Here is a 15,241-nt window from a genome sequence, read left to right on the forward strand (position 1 = left end):
AACAAACACAAACAAACAAACACACACAAATAAACAAACACACACAAACAAATAAACAAACAAACACACACAAATAAACAAACAAACACACACAAACAAATAAACAAACAAACACAAACAAACACACACAAACAAATAAACAAACAAACACACACAAATAAACAAACACACACAAATAAACAAACACACACAAACAAATAAACAAACAAACACACACAAATAAACAAACACACACAAATAAACAAACACACACAAACAAATAAACAAACAAACACACACAAACAAATAAACAAACAAACACAAATAAACAAACACACACAAATAAACAAACAAACACAAACAAATAAACAAACAAACACACACAAACAAATAAACAAACAAACACACACAAATAAACACAAACAAATAAACAAACAAACACACACAAACAAATAAACAAACAAACACACACAAATAAACAAACACACACAAATAAACAAACAAACACAAACACACACAAACAAACACACACAAATAAACAAACACACACAAATAAACAAACAAACACAAACAAATAAACAAACAAACACACACAAACAAATAAACAAACAAACACACTCACCACTCCACTAACTGGTTCTCCATCAGCTGTCTCTGCAGGTCTCGGACAGAGGACTGGTCCTGGGAGGGGGGAGCACAGGGGCATGTGGGGGGAAAGACTGGACCCTGATACAGGACTGGAGGAGGAGACGGACCTCCTGCTAACTGCACCTCTTCCTCCCCCTCCACAGTCACCTCCTCCTGCTGAGGACGGGAGGAGCAAAGGAAGCTTTAGGATCCTACACTCAAATACAACAGGAGGTGAGGAGGAGGAGATAAAGAGAGGAGGTGAGGAGGAGGAGGTGGAGATAAAGAGAGGAGGTGAGGAGGAGGAGGTGGAGATAAAGAGAGGAGGTGAGGAGGAGGAGATAAAGAGAGGAGGTGAGGAGGTGGAGATAAAGAGAGGAGGAGGAGATAAAGAGAGGAGGTGAGGAGGAGGAGATAAAGAGAGGAGGAGGAGATAAAGAGAGGAGGTGGGGAGGAGGAGATAAAGAGAGGAGGTGAGGAGGAGGAGGAGATAAAGAGAGGAGGTGAGGAGGAGGAGATAAAGAGAGGAGGTGAGGAGGAGGAGATAAAGAGAGGAGGTGAGGAGGAGGAGATAAAGAGAGGAGGTGAGGAGGAGGAGATAAAGAGAGGAGGTGAGGAGGTGGAGATAAAGAGAGGAGGAGGAGATAAAGAGAGGAGGTGAGGAGGAGGAGATAAAGAGAGGAGGAGGAGATAAAGAGAGGAGGTGAGGAGGTGGAGATAAAGAGAGGAGGAGGAGATAAAGAGAGGAGGTGAGGAGGAGGAGATAAAGAGAGGAGGAGGAGATAAAGAGAGGAGGTGAGGAGGTGGAGATAAAGAGAGGAGGTGAGGAGGAGGAGGAGATAAAGAGAGGAGGTGAGGAGGAGGAGATAAAGAGAGGAGGTGGGGAGGAGGAGATAAAGAGAGGAGGTGAGGAGGAGGAGATAAAGAGAGGAGGTGAGGAGGAGGAGGAGATAAAGAGAGGAGGTGAGGAGGTTACCTGTATGACATCAGTAACAGACAGGAAGTCAGTTCCAGGGAAGATGCTCTCCTCCTCTTCCTCACTCCTCCTCTCCATGACATCAAAAGGAGGAGGGGGAGGAGCTTCACCTGCAGCTGGCACCTCCTCTCCCTGTCACCACAGAAACACACCTGGTGTGTCACAATGACAGGTAACATACTGGTTACCATGGGAACGTCCACACATCTGAGCACACTCAGGCTCACCTGTGACTGAAGCTCAGGTGTTTTGTTGTCCATGGCAACTGCACTAAAAGCGGGACGAGCCATGGCTGGTGATGTCACATCCTGTTGACGCCCAGAGGGACACCTGGAGGAAGAGTCCATCCTGGGCCGACCTGAAGGGGGACCAGGGGGTACTTTAGTCCGACACAGGTGTTCTTTAATGTTCACTCAAAAACAAAAGCTTGATTGTTTCCTCTGACCCAGTGGGACGGCCACAGGAACCGGGTCACGGTCTGCAGGGTTCACTGAGAAGTCAGCCGGGTCACCAGTGGTCAGGTGGGAGCAGATGAAGTATTGATGTGTCGGAGCCAAAGAGGTTTGAGTCTTACAGGACTTCACCTTCACACCTGAGCGACAGCTAGCAGTTAGCATGTGGCAGGTAACAGGAGGTAACAGGAGGTAACAGGAAGTAACAGGTAACATGTAACAGGAAGTGACAGGTAACATGTAACAGGAAGTGACAGGTAACATGTAACAGGAAGTAACAGGAGGTAACAGGAAGTAACAGGAGGTAACAGGAAGTAACAGGTAACATGTAACAGGAAGTAACAGGTAACATGTAACAGGAAGTGACAGGTAACATGTAACAGGAAGTAACAGGAGGTAACAGGAAGTAACAGGAAGTAACAGCTAACAGCTAACAGGAAGTAACAGCTAACAGGAAGTAATATGTAACAGGAGGTAACAGGTAAAAGGGAGGTAACATGTTACAGGAGGTAACAGGAAGTGACAGGTAACAGGAGTTAACAGGAAGTGACAGGTAACAGGAAGAGACAGGTAACAAGAGTTAACAGGAAGAAACAGAAGGTAACAGGAAGTAACTGGAGGTGACATGTAACAGGGCTGGATCTCAAGTCCCTTATTTGCACCGAGTGTCCTCCAACTTGTCTCCTCCAGACCGACAGCTGATCACGTTCAGCCTAACAGCTGTTTATGTCCACACAAACACACACTGTATTATTTCTAATCAAACGAGCATCAGGTGTACTGCGCCAGCTGGACTCCATCCTCAACGCTGAGCCTTACAGCACTGTGGGCTCTGATCACCGTGTGGTCTCCATGAGGGTACGACTGAGCCTCAGGGCCCACAAGCTGAGCCCCAGGATCTGGTATGACTGGAAGGCACCCTGGCCTGCAAACCAGGTATAAGGAGGAGGTAATGAGCCGCTTTCAGCAGTTGGACGAAGGAGCAGAGCCCAGCAACGAGTACAGGCGTTTTGTTGTCGCCAATGAAGAGGCAACAAGGGCATGTGTACCAGTGCTGGACAAAACCAGAAACTCCCTGCGGTCCAAACACCCGGAGGTCATAGCGGCACGGGGCAAGATGGAAGAAGCACGGCTTGACTTTGCACAAGAGCCTACTGTGGAGAAACACAAGATACTGAATGAGGCCAAACAGCTTCTCTTCAGTACCTACGACAAGACCAAGGGGGAGGAACTGATGGAGGGTGCAGAGAGTCCAGGCTGCGCATGGTGAGAGGCAGCATGGAAAAGCATGGAAGGTCATTAACGAGATGACAGGACGGAAGAGGACCAGGAGGGACAGGTTGAAGGATGCAGCCCTGACGAGAGGGTGGTGACATGGTACAAACATTTCTGAAAGCTGCTGGGCACAACATCAGTCGAAAGGGAGGAGGAAATACCATCAACATGACCTCAACATCAAGGATGGTCCCTTCAGGATCACTGAGTTTGCCAAGGCTAAAAGCACGCTGAGAGAGGGTAAGAGTGCTGGGCCGGACGCCATACCTCCAGAGGTCGTAAAGAAGTGTGGTCTGGACAACATCCTCCTTGAGTTCTGCAACCTTGCTCTCCTCAACATCAAGCTGCCTGACATGTGGTCTCTCTCCAACATCATCCCGGTGCCCAAATCTGGAGACCTCTCGAAACCAGACCACTACCGAGGCATCAGCCTGACCTGTGTCGCTGCGAAGGTCTACAACCGCATGATACTAACGGATTCAGCCTGCCTATCGACCCTCACCTGAGGGAAAACCAAAACAGCCATACTATGCTGTTTAAAAAAAGGCTTTTGACTCACAGACGCAGCATGATGAAGATCCTGAAGGCCTATGGTGTCCCTCCTAACCTCCTCCCTATTCCTTTCAGTACAAGAGCTTTGAGACCATCCTCAACATGGCGGCTTTGGAACTACTTCCTGTTCGGCCGAGGAGACTGCAAATAAGGTACTTGAGATCCAGCCCAGGAAGCAACAGGTAACAGGAAGTGACAGGAAGTAACAGGTAACAGGAAGTAACAGGAAGTAACAGGTAACAGGAAGTGACAGGAAGTGACAGGAAGTAACAGGTAACAGGAAGTGACAGGAAGTAACAGGTAATAGAAGGTAACAGGAAGGAACAGGTAACAGGAAGTAACAGAAGGTAACAGGTAACAGGAAGTAGCAGAAGGTAACAGGTAACAGGAAGTAACAGAAGGTAACAGGTAACAGGAAGTAACAGAAGGTAACAGGTAACAGAAAGTAACAGGAGGTAACAGGAAGTAGCAGAAGGTAACGGAAAGTAACAGGTAACAGGAAGTAACAGAAGGTAACAGGAAGTAGCAGAAGGTAACGGAAAGTAACAGGTAACAGGAAGTAACAGAAGGTAACAGGAAGTAACAGGAAGTGACAGGAAGTAACAGGTAACAGGAAGTGACAGGTAACAGGAAGTAACAGGTAAAAGGAAGTAACAGGAAGTAACAGGTAACAGGAAGTAACAGGTAACAGGAAGTAACATAAGGTAATAGGAAGTAACAGGTAACAGGAAGTGACAGGAAGTAACAGGTAACAGGAAGTGACAGGTAACAGGAAGTAACAGGTAAAAGGAAGTAACAGGAAGTAACAGGTAACAGGAAGTAACAGAAGGTAATAGGAAGTAACAGAAGGTAACGGAAAGTAACAGGTAACAGGAAGTGACAGGTAACAGGAAGTAACAGGAAGTAACAGAAGGTAACGGAAAGTAACAGGTAACAGGAAGTGACAGGTAAAAGGAAGTAACAGGAAGTAACAGAAGGTAACGGAAAGTAACAGGTAACAGGAGTTAAGTTCTGACCTCTGACGCTCTCCACCAGGCGGGGGCGGGGCTTCTTATTCAGCGGGGACACAGGTGAACTGAAGCGCAGGTATGGACTATTCTTCAGGGTTCGTCTCACGCCTTCATACCGAGCTCTGCCGTACATGTGAGACAGGAACGTCTCCCCATCCTCCTCCACCTGCTGTCTGTCTTTCAGCCTTCCTGTGGCTCTGACAGGCTCCGCCTCCAACACCTGGAGGCACAGACAGTCAATGACATCATCAGTAAGTCATCACCTAGATCTTTCCATAAAATCAGAGTTGAGCTCAGTCTGACCTCTCCAGCTGTCTGTCCTCTTCTTCCTGACGCAGTCTTACTTCCTGTTCCTCTAAACATGCTCACTGGCCTCCCCCTGCCTCTGTGGGCGGAGCTACCTGCAGCTTTCTGTGATGTCACTGCGGTGACTCTATCAGCCGAGGATTTGGTCACTGCTTCTGCAGCCCTGCAGGGGGGGACATCCTCGGAGGCCAACTCATCCTACAAAGAGGAGGAGAAGATATGATTAAGACAGAGAAAAGAACCCTCGCGGGCGTTCAGCCGTCTGAACCCTCGCGGGCGTTCAGCCGTCTGAACCCTCGCGGGCGTTCAGCCGTCTGAACCCTCGCGGGCGTTCAGCCGTCTGAACCCTCGCGGGCGTTCAGCCGTCTGAACCCTCGCGGGCGTTCAGCCGTCTGAACCCTCGCGGGCGTTCAGCCGTCTGAACCCTCGCGGGCGTTCAGGAGTCCTTGATTTCCAGGTGTTCCATGACCTGTGGCTCACCTCGATATCTTTGGACAAAGTGCTGATCCAGGCATCCACAGTCTTCTTTATCCGGACCTCTTCAGTCCAGTCCCTGCAGAGGACACACGAGCAGTGAGACTGACAGACTGATGATGCTGTTAGTCACCCAGTCTTTGATCATGTTAGCATTAGCTCGGTCTTCATGTTATCAGCACCAGGTTCCAGTGTCAGCAGCTGGACGTAAGCTGTCTTACTAAACACTATTGTCCCTGAGGTTGTGTTATTGTTTGGTTACCATGGAGATGTAATGTTATTCTTCACTGTCAAAGCGTAACGCCAAACAGAGCTGAAGACTGCATGAGGGATCAATAAATATACGCCATCACTTAGCACAGAGTTAGCATTAGCTACCTGTTAGCAGCCAGAGCCTCCAGCTGGCAGTGCAGCATCTCACCAGTTTGAGCTCTCAGCAGGACCTCCAGGTTGTCCTCGAGAACCTTCTTCTGTCTCCTCACCTGAGTGAGAACCTGACCCGCCTCCTCCAACATGGACCACACTGGAGGCCTCTTCTGGACCAGAGTCAGGTCTTCTGACTGAGACAGGATATGATGTGACTTGGAGTGTGAGAATTTAGACTGGTCCTGTTTGGGTTGTAACTGGTTCTGTTGGGATTTAGACTGGTTCTGTTTAGGTTGTAACTGGTGCTTTTGGGATTTAGACTGGTTCTTTTTGGGTTGTAACTGGTTCTGTTGGGATTTAGACTGGTTTTGTTTGGGTTGTAACTGGTTCTGTTGGGATTTAGACTGGTTCTGTTTGGGTTGTAACTGGGATTGTTGGGGCTCAGTTTGTTGGGACAGGGGACTGGGTAGTTTTGATTTGGGTTGGAACGACTGGAAGTGTTCTGGTCGGGAGTCGTCTGGTTGTGACTGGGATTGTGAAGGTGTGGATTGAGATTGGTCCAGTTGGGACTGGTTTTGTTGGGACTGTGAGGACTGGGATAGGGGTTGTGTCTGGTGTTGGTTTGGTCCGGTGTCTTCTGCCTGTTAAAGGATCAGAGTCAGTCAGACTTTGGATCAATATGAAACCTGAAGGTTTTCTGATCTGACTCACCGTCATCTCGCACCTCAAACGTCCCATTTCACTCAGCATCTGATTGGTTCTTAATGCTGCCGCCTTACTCTCACTGGCAGACTCCTGTGGCCCACTTCCTGCAGCTGGCCTGGTTGCCATGGAAACGCTAGAAGCACCTCTGTGATACCCGGCATCTCTGAAAACAGAGAGCTGCAGTATAAATGTTCTAACTTTAGAACTTCCTTCTTATTGGTTCCTGGTGATGTCACCTATTTTAATGGTAGATAATAAAAAGGCTGTAAACAACCAGCACACTCTGTTCATGGACCTGAACAGAGACTGTCTGACTGGTCATCATCACAGTGACATCACAGATGTCCAGTCTCACCTGGCTTCCTTCGGCCTTCGCTCACGGCGGGTTAACGGAGCAGAAACGGGTCCCGCCTCCGCCGCAGTGACTGAGAACGTCTGCCGACTGCTGACGACATTTTCTGATGAGTGAGAGAGAGAGAAGTCACACACGTGTGAGTTGGAGGTGAGGCGTTACCATGGAAACAGCACAACTGAACAGACATGAACGCTGCTGCCACCTGCTGGTCACAATATCCCACAGCTCCCACCCACGTACCTGCAGGGTCCAGATGCCTGACCTGCAGACATGCCGGCTGACCCGAAGACGTTAGGTCAGAGGTCACAGGTGCGTGTCCTGTGACCATCCTGAGAGCGGAGTGCAGCAGCTGGCTCTGATAGGAGGAGAAACAAGCCAATGAGCAGTCTGACAGAGAGTGAGTCCATCAGCAGGTGAACAGGTGAGAAGTACCTGAAGCTGCATCTGTTGACTGTGCAGCTTCTCCAGGTGCAGCAGCGTCTGCTGGCTCAGGCTCCGCCCACTGTCCCTGTCATCTCTGACCAGAGTAGAGCAACGTCAAGGTGATGTCACAGAGATGTGATTTTTATCTCTACCTGCTGTAAGCCCCGCCCAGTTTACCTGTCAGCCTGCAGCAGCTTCTCCACACCATCAGCCAGCTGACACACACGAGCCTCCAGATCTGATTGGGCCTACACACACACACACACACACACACACACACACACACACACACACACACACACACACAGTCAGTACTACAGTGTCAGGACTCAGAAGGTGAGCTGCTCTGAGGTCAGGTGTACCTTGATGAGAGGAGCAGAGGGTAGCTCCGCCTCCATCTGGACTGCTGACACACCCACTGCCTCCTGGGAGATGGTCCTTGGTTCTGGAGCAGGGTCTGGGTCCAGCAGCTGAACTCTGACCTCCCTCCTGAGGGGGGCGCTGTGAGCCCAGAGAACAGAGAAGGCCTTTTAAACTTTAGTTTATAGAAATGATTTCAGGAGTAAAGTTTCCTTACCGCTGTTTCAGAGCGGAGAGCAGCACGCCACGACCTCCAGCAGCGAAATGTGACGTCAGAAGGTCATGACCTACCACACACACACACACACACACACACACACACAAAGTTATAACTTGAATTATTAATAGAAGATACAAATATTAAAACTTAAAATCATTTTCATTCTTTTTAATTTAAATTATAAATCATATCATGAAGGACTTCTGTTGCCATAGTAACAAGCAGGCAGTTTAATCACACATGAATAATAATGAGCACCAAATAGCTCAGGTTACCACTTCATCTGTTACACCTGCCGGAGCTCTCACCTGCTGCCGGGGGAGGACCAGGAGGGACCCGCAACTTCTTCACGGTTAAGTGGACTGATCCCGGTGCGGGTCCAGCTTCAGGTTTCGGGTCAGAGAGGACTCTGGTAGAGCGGATCAAAATGTCCCCGGTGTCCGAGCTACAGGTGGACCCATCAGGACTACTGTCCCCGGAGAGCTGAGACCTCATACCGACCCCGGAGAGCTCAGACCAGATACAGACCCCGGAGAGCTCAGACCAGATACAGACCCCGGAGAGCTCAGACCAGATACAGACCCCGGAGAGCTCAGACCAGATACAGACCCCGGAGAGCTCAGACCAGATCCAGACCCCGGAGAGCTCAGACCAGATACCGGAGAGCTCAGACCAGATCCAGACCCCTGTCTGTCTCGTTATATGAAGTTAATGTCAGCTAACGTTAGCCTCTGCAGCTAATCACCTTTAAAGTTCCCGCTTCAACTGTCCGCGGAACCACTGAGCTGAACGGTTTAACCCGGTCAATAAACAAAGTGACACAGAATCCAGAGTATTGAACATAAACAGATTAAAGATAATTAACATAAAGGAAGAAAGAAAGAGGCTGAAGAGTGAAACCCCTCAAACAGTTAAACAAACTGTTACTGACAACAACGCTGCACACTTCCGGGTCCTTTTCACAGCACAGATAGCAGGAACAACAGATATCTCACTCTACCCTAAATGTAAAAACCAAAGACTACAAACAAAAAAACAACATAAACCGAGACAGGAAATGACAACATTGAACAGGTTGAATTATTTTCAATGCATAAGCATCAATTAAAAAAAGGCTTTGAAACATCTGACTCAGTGAAGGAGCAGCAGCGCCACCTGCTGTCTGAGTTCAAACCGACGGGATTTTAGAATCAATAAGTATTATAAACAAATAAAGTCCATGAGACAGCAGAGCAGTATGTTTTCCTTCATGATAAATATTTAAATATTGTGATTATATTTATTATTTAAACTTTTAATGGATTTTATGTTTATAGCGGCACAGCCGGAACCTTTATGTGGCGACGCTCTTGTGTCTGTCCAGACGTCTTTTATCAGGAACACAAACATCGATCTGTAGTTCTTTTTTTTTTTTGTATCTTTATTGACAATTTTAACATATACAACATGTTAATACAAACTCTTAAAAGGATGAACAAACAGCAAAATATCCAAAACAATTAAATTCAAAACATGAATCCAGACTGGGGGGATTAAATATAAATTAATTAAAAGAGCAGACAACTAACAGGAGCAATGACAAAACAACAACAAGGGCCAAGAACCAAAACAAGCAGCATGAATCTTTCGAGCCATCCTGCTAGATTTCATTTTTCCAGAGATAAAAATGTTAGAAATCATTGATAAAGCAGTGAAAGGAGGGTTCACTGTTTCTCCTCTTACACAGTGACATGTACCATGTCAGTCATTGAGGGGTTAAATTATCCATTAAATAAAGAACACTATAAAAATGAAAAGAAGGCTTTCCTTTTTAGTGACGATGACCTGAAAGAGTGCGAACAGAGAGCACAGGAAGGATTCACATGAAACCTGGTTGATAAACGCAGCAGCTGGATTCTTTTAAAATGACTTCGTCTGCAGCTGCTTTAGTCACAACTCTAAATGATCTGTTATTATGCCGCTCTGTGTGCTCATACTGTGAATAAGTTATTACATATCACACTACTTACACTCATCAATAAGGGTGTTTTTGATTAACTGAATTAATGGTGAGGGAATCACTTTACTAAATTCATGATAACCAAAAGTAAAGGATTATTGATTGTGATTTATTGTTCTACAGAGGAGAAACATTTTTTGAGTAAATGTGATTTTCCAGAAATGGAGAATCTGAGGGTGAAAATTAGACTTTTGAACACTTCAAAATGACATTTTAAAAGAAAGTCTAAACTTCTTATTTTATTAAAGAAGGATCAAGGAACACGGGAGCACAAAGAGCTTGGTGGGGACAAAAAGACTTTATCCAGTTGATTGTAAAAGCAACCAGTCATTGTCACCGCCTATGAGACCTTTAATGTTATCAGTCTGGTTTCTCCATATGAACTGAAAAATCCCTGAATGAACTTTATCGATGTTGTTTGAGGAAGTCTAAAGGGCTTAGGGTTAGGGTTAGGGTTAACCCTAACCCTAACAGTAACAGTGCTCAGGTCTGTTATGAACGTTTTCTCTATGAAGAAGCTTCTTTGTTATTTTACTTCTGATTCCACAGAAGCAGAGTCAGGACTTGTATGGATGGGCAGTGATTCACTTCATGCTTATGAGCCTGAAGCATCTGAAACATCTGAAATTGTATTGAGAGTTTCATCAACCATCTTTTAAAAAGATAGATGAGTCAAATGCAAATTGACCTTTTTTACATTTTTGGTTAAAGATTGAAATACCTTGTGTGTCAGGAGAATATTTAAAAGAGTTAAACGTTGAGTTTCCAGAATGAAAAGCTGAGGAGAGAAAGGGCAGCCATGTTTTATGCCTTCCAGGCTTCATGGAGTCACAGCTGTTTATGTCAGTATCTTCATGATAGAACAGGAAGGCTGTTCAATGCTGTCTACATCTAGAAATAACACACAGCTTCCTGTGCTGATAGCATCTGTGTAATCTAACATATGAAGTCTGAATATGTCGAGCCTTTACTAACTCAGATAAACCTCCTGCACACACGTGCTGACCATCATTACGTCACACGGTTATCAGCCTCGTCCAGTAGAAGTTCATCGTACGAAAACTCTCCAAAAATATTAAATTCAACAGCTGGAGACTTCCCTTCAGTTTTGATCTAATGCTTCGATCCTGAGATCATCGTCTATAACAGCTTAAAGTCCATCACTCTTCATTTATTCTTCTAGAAAGAGAAACATCCTGGTCTTTAGTGTCTATGATGACATCATTGATGCTTAACTTCTGAATTTTCTTTTTGTGCTTTTCCAAATTAATATATATATATATATATATATACACACACACATATATATATATATATATACATATATGTATATATATATATACATATATGTATATATATATATATATATATATATGTATATATATGTATATATATATATACATATATATATATGTATATATATATATATGTATATATATGTATATATATATATACATATATATATATATGTATGTGTATATATGTATCTATATATATAGATATATAGTCAATGCTTTTCACCTTCCTCTAACCGGCCTGTAGTTCACTCTCCTGGCCACCAGGGACAGGAAATGCTCCACTTCCTTGTTTGCCATCAAACATTAAAGAAGAAGAAGAAGAGTTCGTCCTCGCGCCTCTCACGTGCCCTTCAGGAGGATCTTCAGCTCGAGCTCGCGCTCAGGTGAGATGATGAACCTGATTATGAATATAGTTGACGTTAAATTAAGGCGCACGTGGCGTTAATTTTACGTTAATGATCAAAGTAAAAAGAGGAAACAGTCGGAGCTGAAACCGGAAGTGTGAAGCTAACGGTGGGTAATGTTAGCCATTAGCTCACGTTTCGTTTACGTGTAGGCTTTGTTACGTCACTAAGTATTAATTGATTCGTTGCCAAGGTGACAACGTTTAATGTCAGATTAGGTCAGCTGTGCTAGAGGACCCGGAAAACGTCACGAGGTTAAGTAAAGGCGAGGGCGTTTCTACTCTGTGACGTCATATGTGACGGCGGCGGACTGATCAGGTCATCGTTACTTTTGTGAACGGTCGCTGAATGAGCGGCAGCAGCAAGGCATTATGGGACAGCGTTGTCTCCTCCTTAGGTGAAGGACGCATCGACCCGCAGCCGCTAAAAGCCACGCCCCCTACACAATACGCCCCTTTGGATTCCCCTGATCCAACCCGATCTAACCATTGGAAGCGCGTGGTTTGTAGGGGGTGTGGCTTGTACCGTCCCGTAGAGGTTGTATTAACACCAGTTTCCACACAGCAGTCCGGTACGGATCAGTTCGGTAAAGTCTGACACTCGGGCCATAAGCCGGATGCCGATAGCTGCGTCAGCTACGTAATAGAGTCACATGATAGCAGCTAACCGCTAACCAACGAAGAAGACATCCAGCAGGTCATCTCCTCTGTCACTGTCATGTGACTCTTTATTACAAGAACTCAATCCAGCTTTGTTTCAGAGAAGGCTGTGAGCGGCGAGGACAAATACACACGCTAACAATCAATGCTTTAAACACGCCCACCACAGGAAGTGACCATTCTTTCAACCAATCAGAGGACTGCAGGGTTTAGCTCCACCTTTTCAGGTCGGCTCCACATTCTCGGCCCCCCAACGGAAGGGTCCCAAAAAGTGGGACGGATCGGTTATTTGGGAATCTTTCCCGGGATCAGTCTGTGGAAACTCTCTGAACCGAACGGCTCGGTGGAAACAGCTTTATCGACCACCCACCTTTTCTCGTCATGGCCGCCGCTTAAACACAGTGATGTCACGTGGATGTGGCGTTCAGGGATTCATGACCTCACACAGGTGTCTTTATGTTTACAGAATCTGAAGCTACATCATGGCCGTCCAGGTGACCGAGTCCGACCAGATCAAACAGGTAACGACCAGCTGTAGTTAACGTGTGCAGTGAACGTGTGCAGTTAACGTGTGCAGTTAACGTGTGTAGTTAACGTGTGCAGTTAACGTGTGCAGTTAACGTGTGCAGTTAACGTGTGCAGTTAACGTGTGCAGTTAACGTGTGTAGTTAACATGTGCAGTTAACGTGCAGTTAACGTGTAGTTAACGTGTGCAGTTAACGTGTGCAGTTAACGTGTGTAGTTAACGTGTAGTTAACGTGTGCAGTTAACGTGTGCAGTTAACGTGTGCAGTTAACGTGTAGTTAACATGGTGAATGTGTTTAACGTGTAGTTAACATGGTGAATGTGTTTAACGTGTAGTTAACATGGTGAATGTGTTTAACGTGTAGTTAACATGGTGAATGTGTTTAACGTGTAGTTAACGTGTAGTTAACATGGTGAATGTGTTTAACATGTAGTTAACGTGTAGTTAACATGGTGAATGTGTTTAACGTGTAGTTAACGTGTAGTTAACATGGTGAATGTGTTTAACATGTAGTTAACGTGTAGTTAACATGGTGAATGTGTTTAACATGTAGTTAACGTGTAGTTAACATGGTGAATGTGTTTAACGTGTAGTTAACGTGTAGTTAACATGGTGAATGTGTTTAACGTGTAGTTAACGTGTAGTTAACATGGTGAATGTGTTTAACGTGTAGTTAACGTGTAGTTAACATGGTGAATGTGTTTAACGTGTAGTTAACATGGTGAATGTGTTTAACGTGTAGTTAACGTGTAGTTAACATGGTGAATGTGTTTAACGTGTAGTTAACATGGTGAATGTGTTTAACATGTAGTTAACGTGTAGTTAACATGGTGAATGTGTTTAACGTGTAGTTAACATGGTGAATGTGTTTAACATGTAGTTAACGTGTAGTTAACATGGTGAATGTGTTTAACGTGTAGTTAACATGGTGAATGTGTTTAACGTGTAGTTAACATGGTGAATGTGTTTAACGTGTAGTTAACGTGTAGTTAACATGGTGAATGTGTTTAACATGTAGTTAACATGGTGAATGTGTTTAACATGTAGTTAACGTGTAGTTAACATGGTGAATGTGTTTAACATGTAGTTAACATGGTGAATGTGTTTAACGTGTAGTTAACGTGTAGTTAACATGGTGAATGTGTTTAACGTGTAGTTAACATGGTGAATGTGTTTAACGTGTAGTTAACATGGTGAATGTGTTTAACGTGTAGTTAACGTGTAGTTAACGTGTAGTTAACGGTCTCTCTCAGTTTAAGGAGTTCTTGGGAACCTACAACAAGGTGACAGAGAACTGTTTCATGGACTGTGTCAAAGATTTCACCACCAGAGAAGTGAAGCTGGAGGAGGTAAAACACACACACACACACACACACACACACACACACACACACACACACACACACACACACACACACACACACACACACACACACACACACACACACACACACACACACACACACACACACACACACACACACACACACACACACACACACACACACACACACACACACACTTCAGTCTATGTGTGTGTGTGTTTCAGTCGAGCTGCTCCGAGTCTTGTCTGCAGAAGTACCTGAAGATGACTCAGCGGATTTCCATGAGGTTCCAGGAGTATCACATCCAGCAGAATGAGGCTCTGGCAGCCAAAGCCGGTCTGCTGGGTCAGCCCCGCTGACCTGGTCTGAGACATTGACCCAGGTCCAGTAGGCCGGGGGGGGGACCTGATCCCAGTCCTGGATCACAATCTCTGAGGTGCTGTGGCTCAAGGTCAGTTCACCTGTCTGAAGGTGAACTGAAGCTCCACCTCCATGTGTGATGACATCATTGAGTCACGCTGCTGCTCTATGGACAGAACTGCACTGACAGCCAGTGTCTCAAAGCATCATGGGAGATGGAGTCTCAGACCAGTTTCCTGTTTGTAAATAAAGTTTGTGTTGGATGTTGAAAGATTGTTTGTCAGAATCATCTGAACAGCTGTGATGTCACGAGGAAATAAAGAATCAAGAGATCTGATCAATACTTTAACTGTCTCTCTCTCTCTCTCTCACACACACACACACACACACACACCTTCTGCCTGCTCAAACAGGCCGTTTGGAGATGTTCCCTTCATGACATCACAAAGGGCAGTAGCCCCTCCCCCAGGTGAATAACATGCTCTGACACTTATTGAACCTTTAAGAGTTCTGATGATTCAAACCTTCGTACTTTGTTAAACATGAAGCTACTGCAGTTAGCTTAACATACAGACTATTGCAGAAGCCGT

General features: G+C 45.4%; 2 protein-coding genes and 1 long non-coding RNA gene across 4 annotated transcripts in view; 2 read left to right on the top strand and 1 right to left on the bottom strand.

Moving 5' to 3' along the window:
• Positions 1-8,575, bottom strand: part of kiaa0586 (KIAA0586 ortholog) — a gene marked incomplete at both ends in the record, with an annotated part of 21,855 nt that extends 13,280 nt beyond the window's left edge. The window contains 16 exons of the mRNA XM_079373064.1: positions 602-783; positions 1,583-1,714; positions 1,810-1,940; positions 2,028-2,174; positions 4,878-5,091; positions 5,175-5,375; positions 5,658-5,730; positions 6,030-6,658; positions 6,729-6,885; positions 7,078-7,180; positions 7,318-7,432; positions 7,510-7,585; positions 7,678-7,748; positions 7,863-8,001; positions 8,078-8,147; positions 8,389-8,575. Coding sequence (XP_079229190.1) covers positions 602-783; positions 1,583-1,714; positions 1,810-1,940; positions 2,028-2,174; positions 4,878-5,091; positions 5,175-5,375; positions 5,658-5,730; positions 6,030-6,658; positions 6,729-6,885; positions 7,078-7,180; positions 7,318-7,432; positions 7,510-7,585; positions 7,678-7,748; positions 7,863-8,001; positions 8,078-8,147; positions 8,389-8,575 — 2,627 coding nt within the window. The remainder of the gene's footprint in view (positions 1-601; positions 784-1,582; positions 1,715-1,809; positions 1,941-2,027; positions 2,175-4,877; positions 5,092-5,174; positions 5,376-5,657; positions 5,731-6,029; positions 6,659-6,728; positions 6,886-7,077; positions 7,181-7,317; positions 7,433-7,509; positions 7,586-7,677; positions 7,749-7,862; positions 8,002-8,077; positions 8,148-8,388) is intronic.
• Positions 792-1,063, top strand: LOC306819288. Its single transcript, XR_013778515.1, has 2 exons — positions 792-867; positions 1,015-1,063. It is a non-coding gene; the product is annotated as an uncharacterized lncRNA (long non-coding RNA).
• Positions 8,576-11,653: 3,078 nt separating the features above from the next.
• timm9 (translocase of inner mitochondrial membrane 9 homolog) lies at positions 11,654-14,988 on the top strand. 2 transcript variants are annotated; one of them, XM_079373062.1, is made up of 4 exons: positions 11,654-11,760; positions 12,907-12,961; positions 14,220-14,315; positions 14,516-14,988. In XM_079373062.1, exons 2-4 carry the CDS (start codon positions 12,923-12,925, stop codon positions 14,648-14,650), a joined length of 270 nt encoding a protein of 89 aa, XP_079229188.1. In that variant the 5' UTR covers positions 11,654-11,760; positions 12,907-12,922; the 3' UTR covers positions 14,651-14,988. The 2 variants fall into 2 exon arrangements, with proteins under 2 accessions (XP_079229188.1, XP_079229189.1); XM_079373063.1 differs by lacking the exon at positions 11,654-11,760 and adding an exon at positions 11,767-11,890.
• Positions 14,989-15,241: the final 253 nt, after the last annotated feature.

The sequence above is a fragment of the Symphodus melops genome (assembly GCF_947650265.1).
Source record: "Symphodus melops genome assembly, contig: scaffold_114, whole genome shotgun sequence".
Taxonomy (NCBI): domain Eukaryota; kingdom Metazoa; phylum Chordata; class Actinopteri; order Labriformes; family Labridae; genus Symphodus; species Symphodus melops.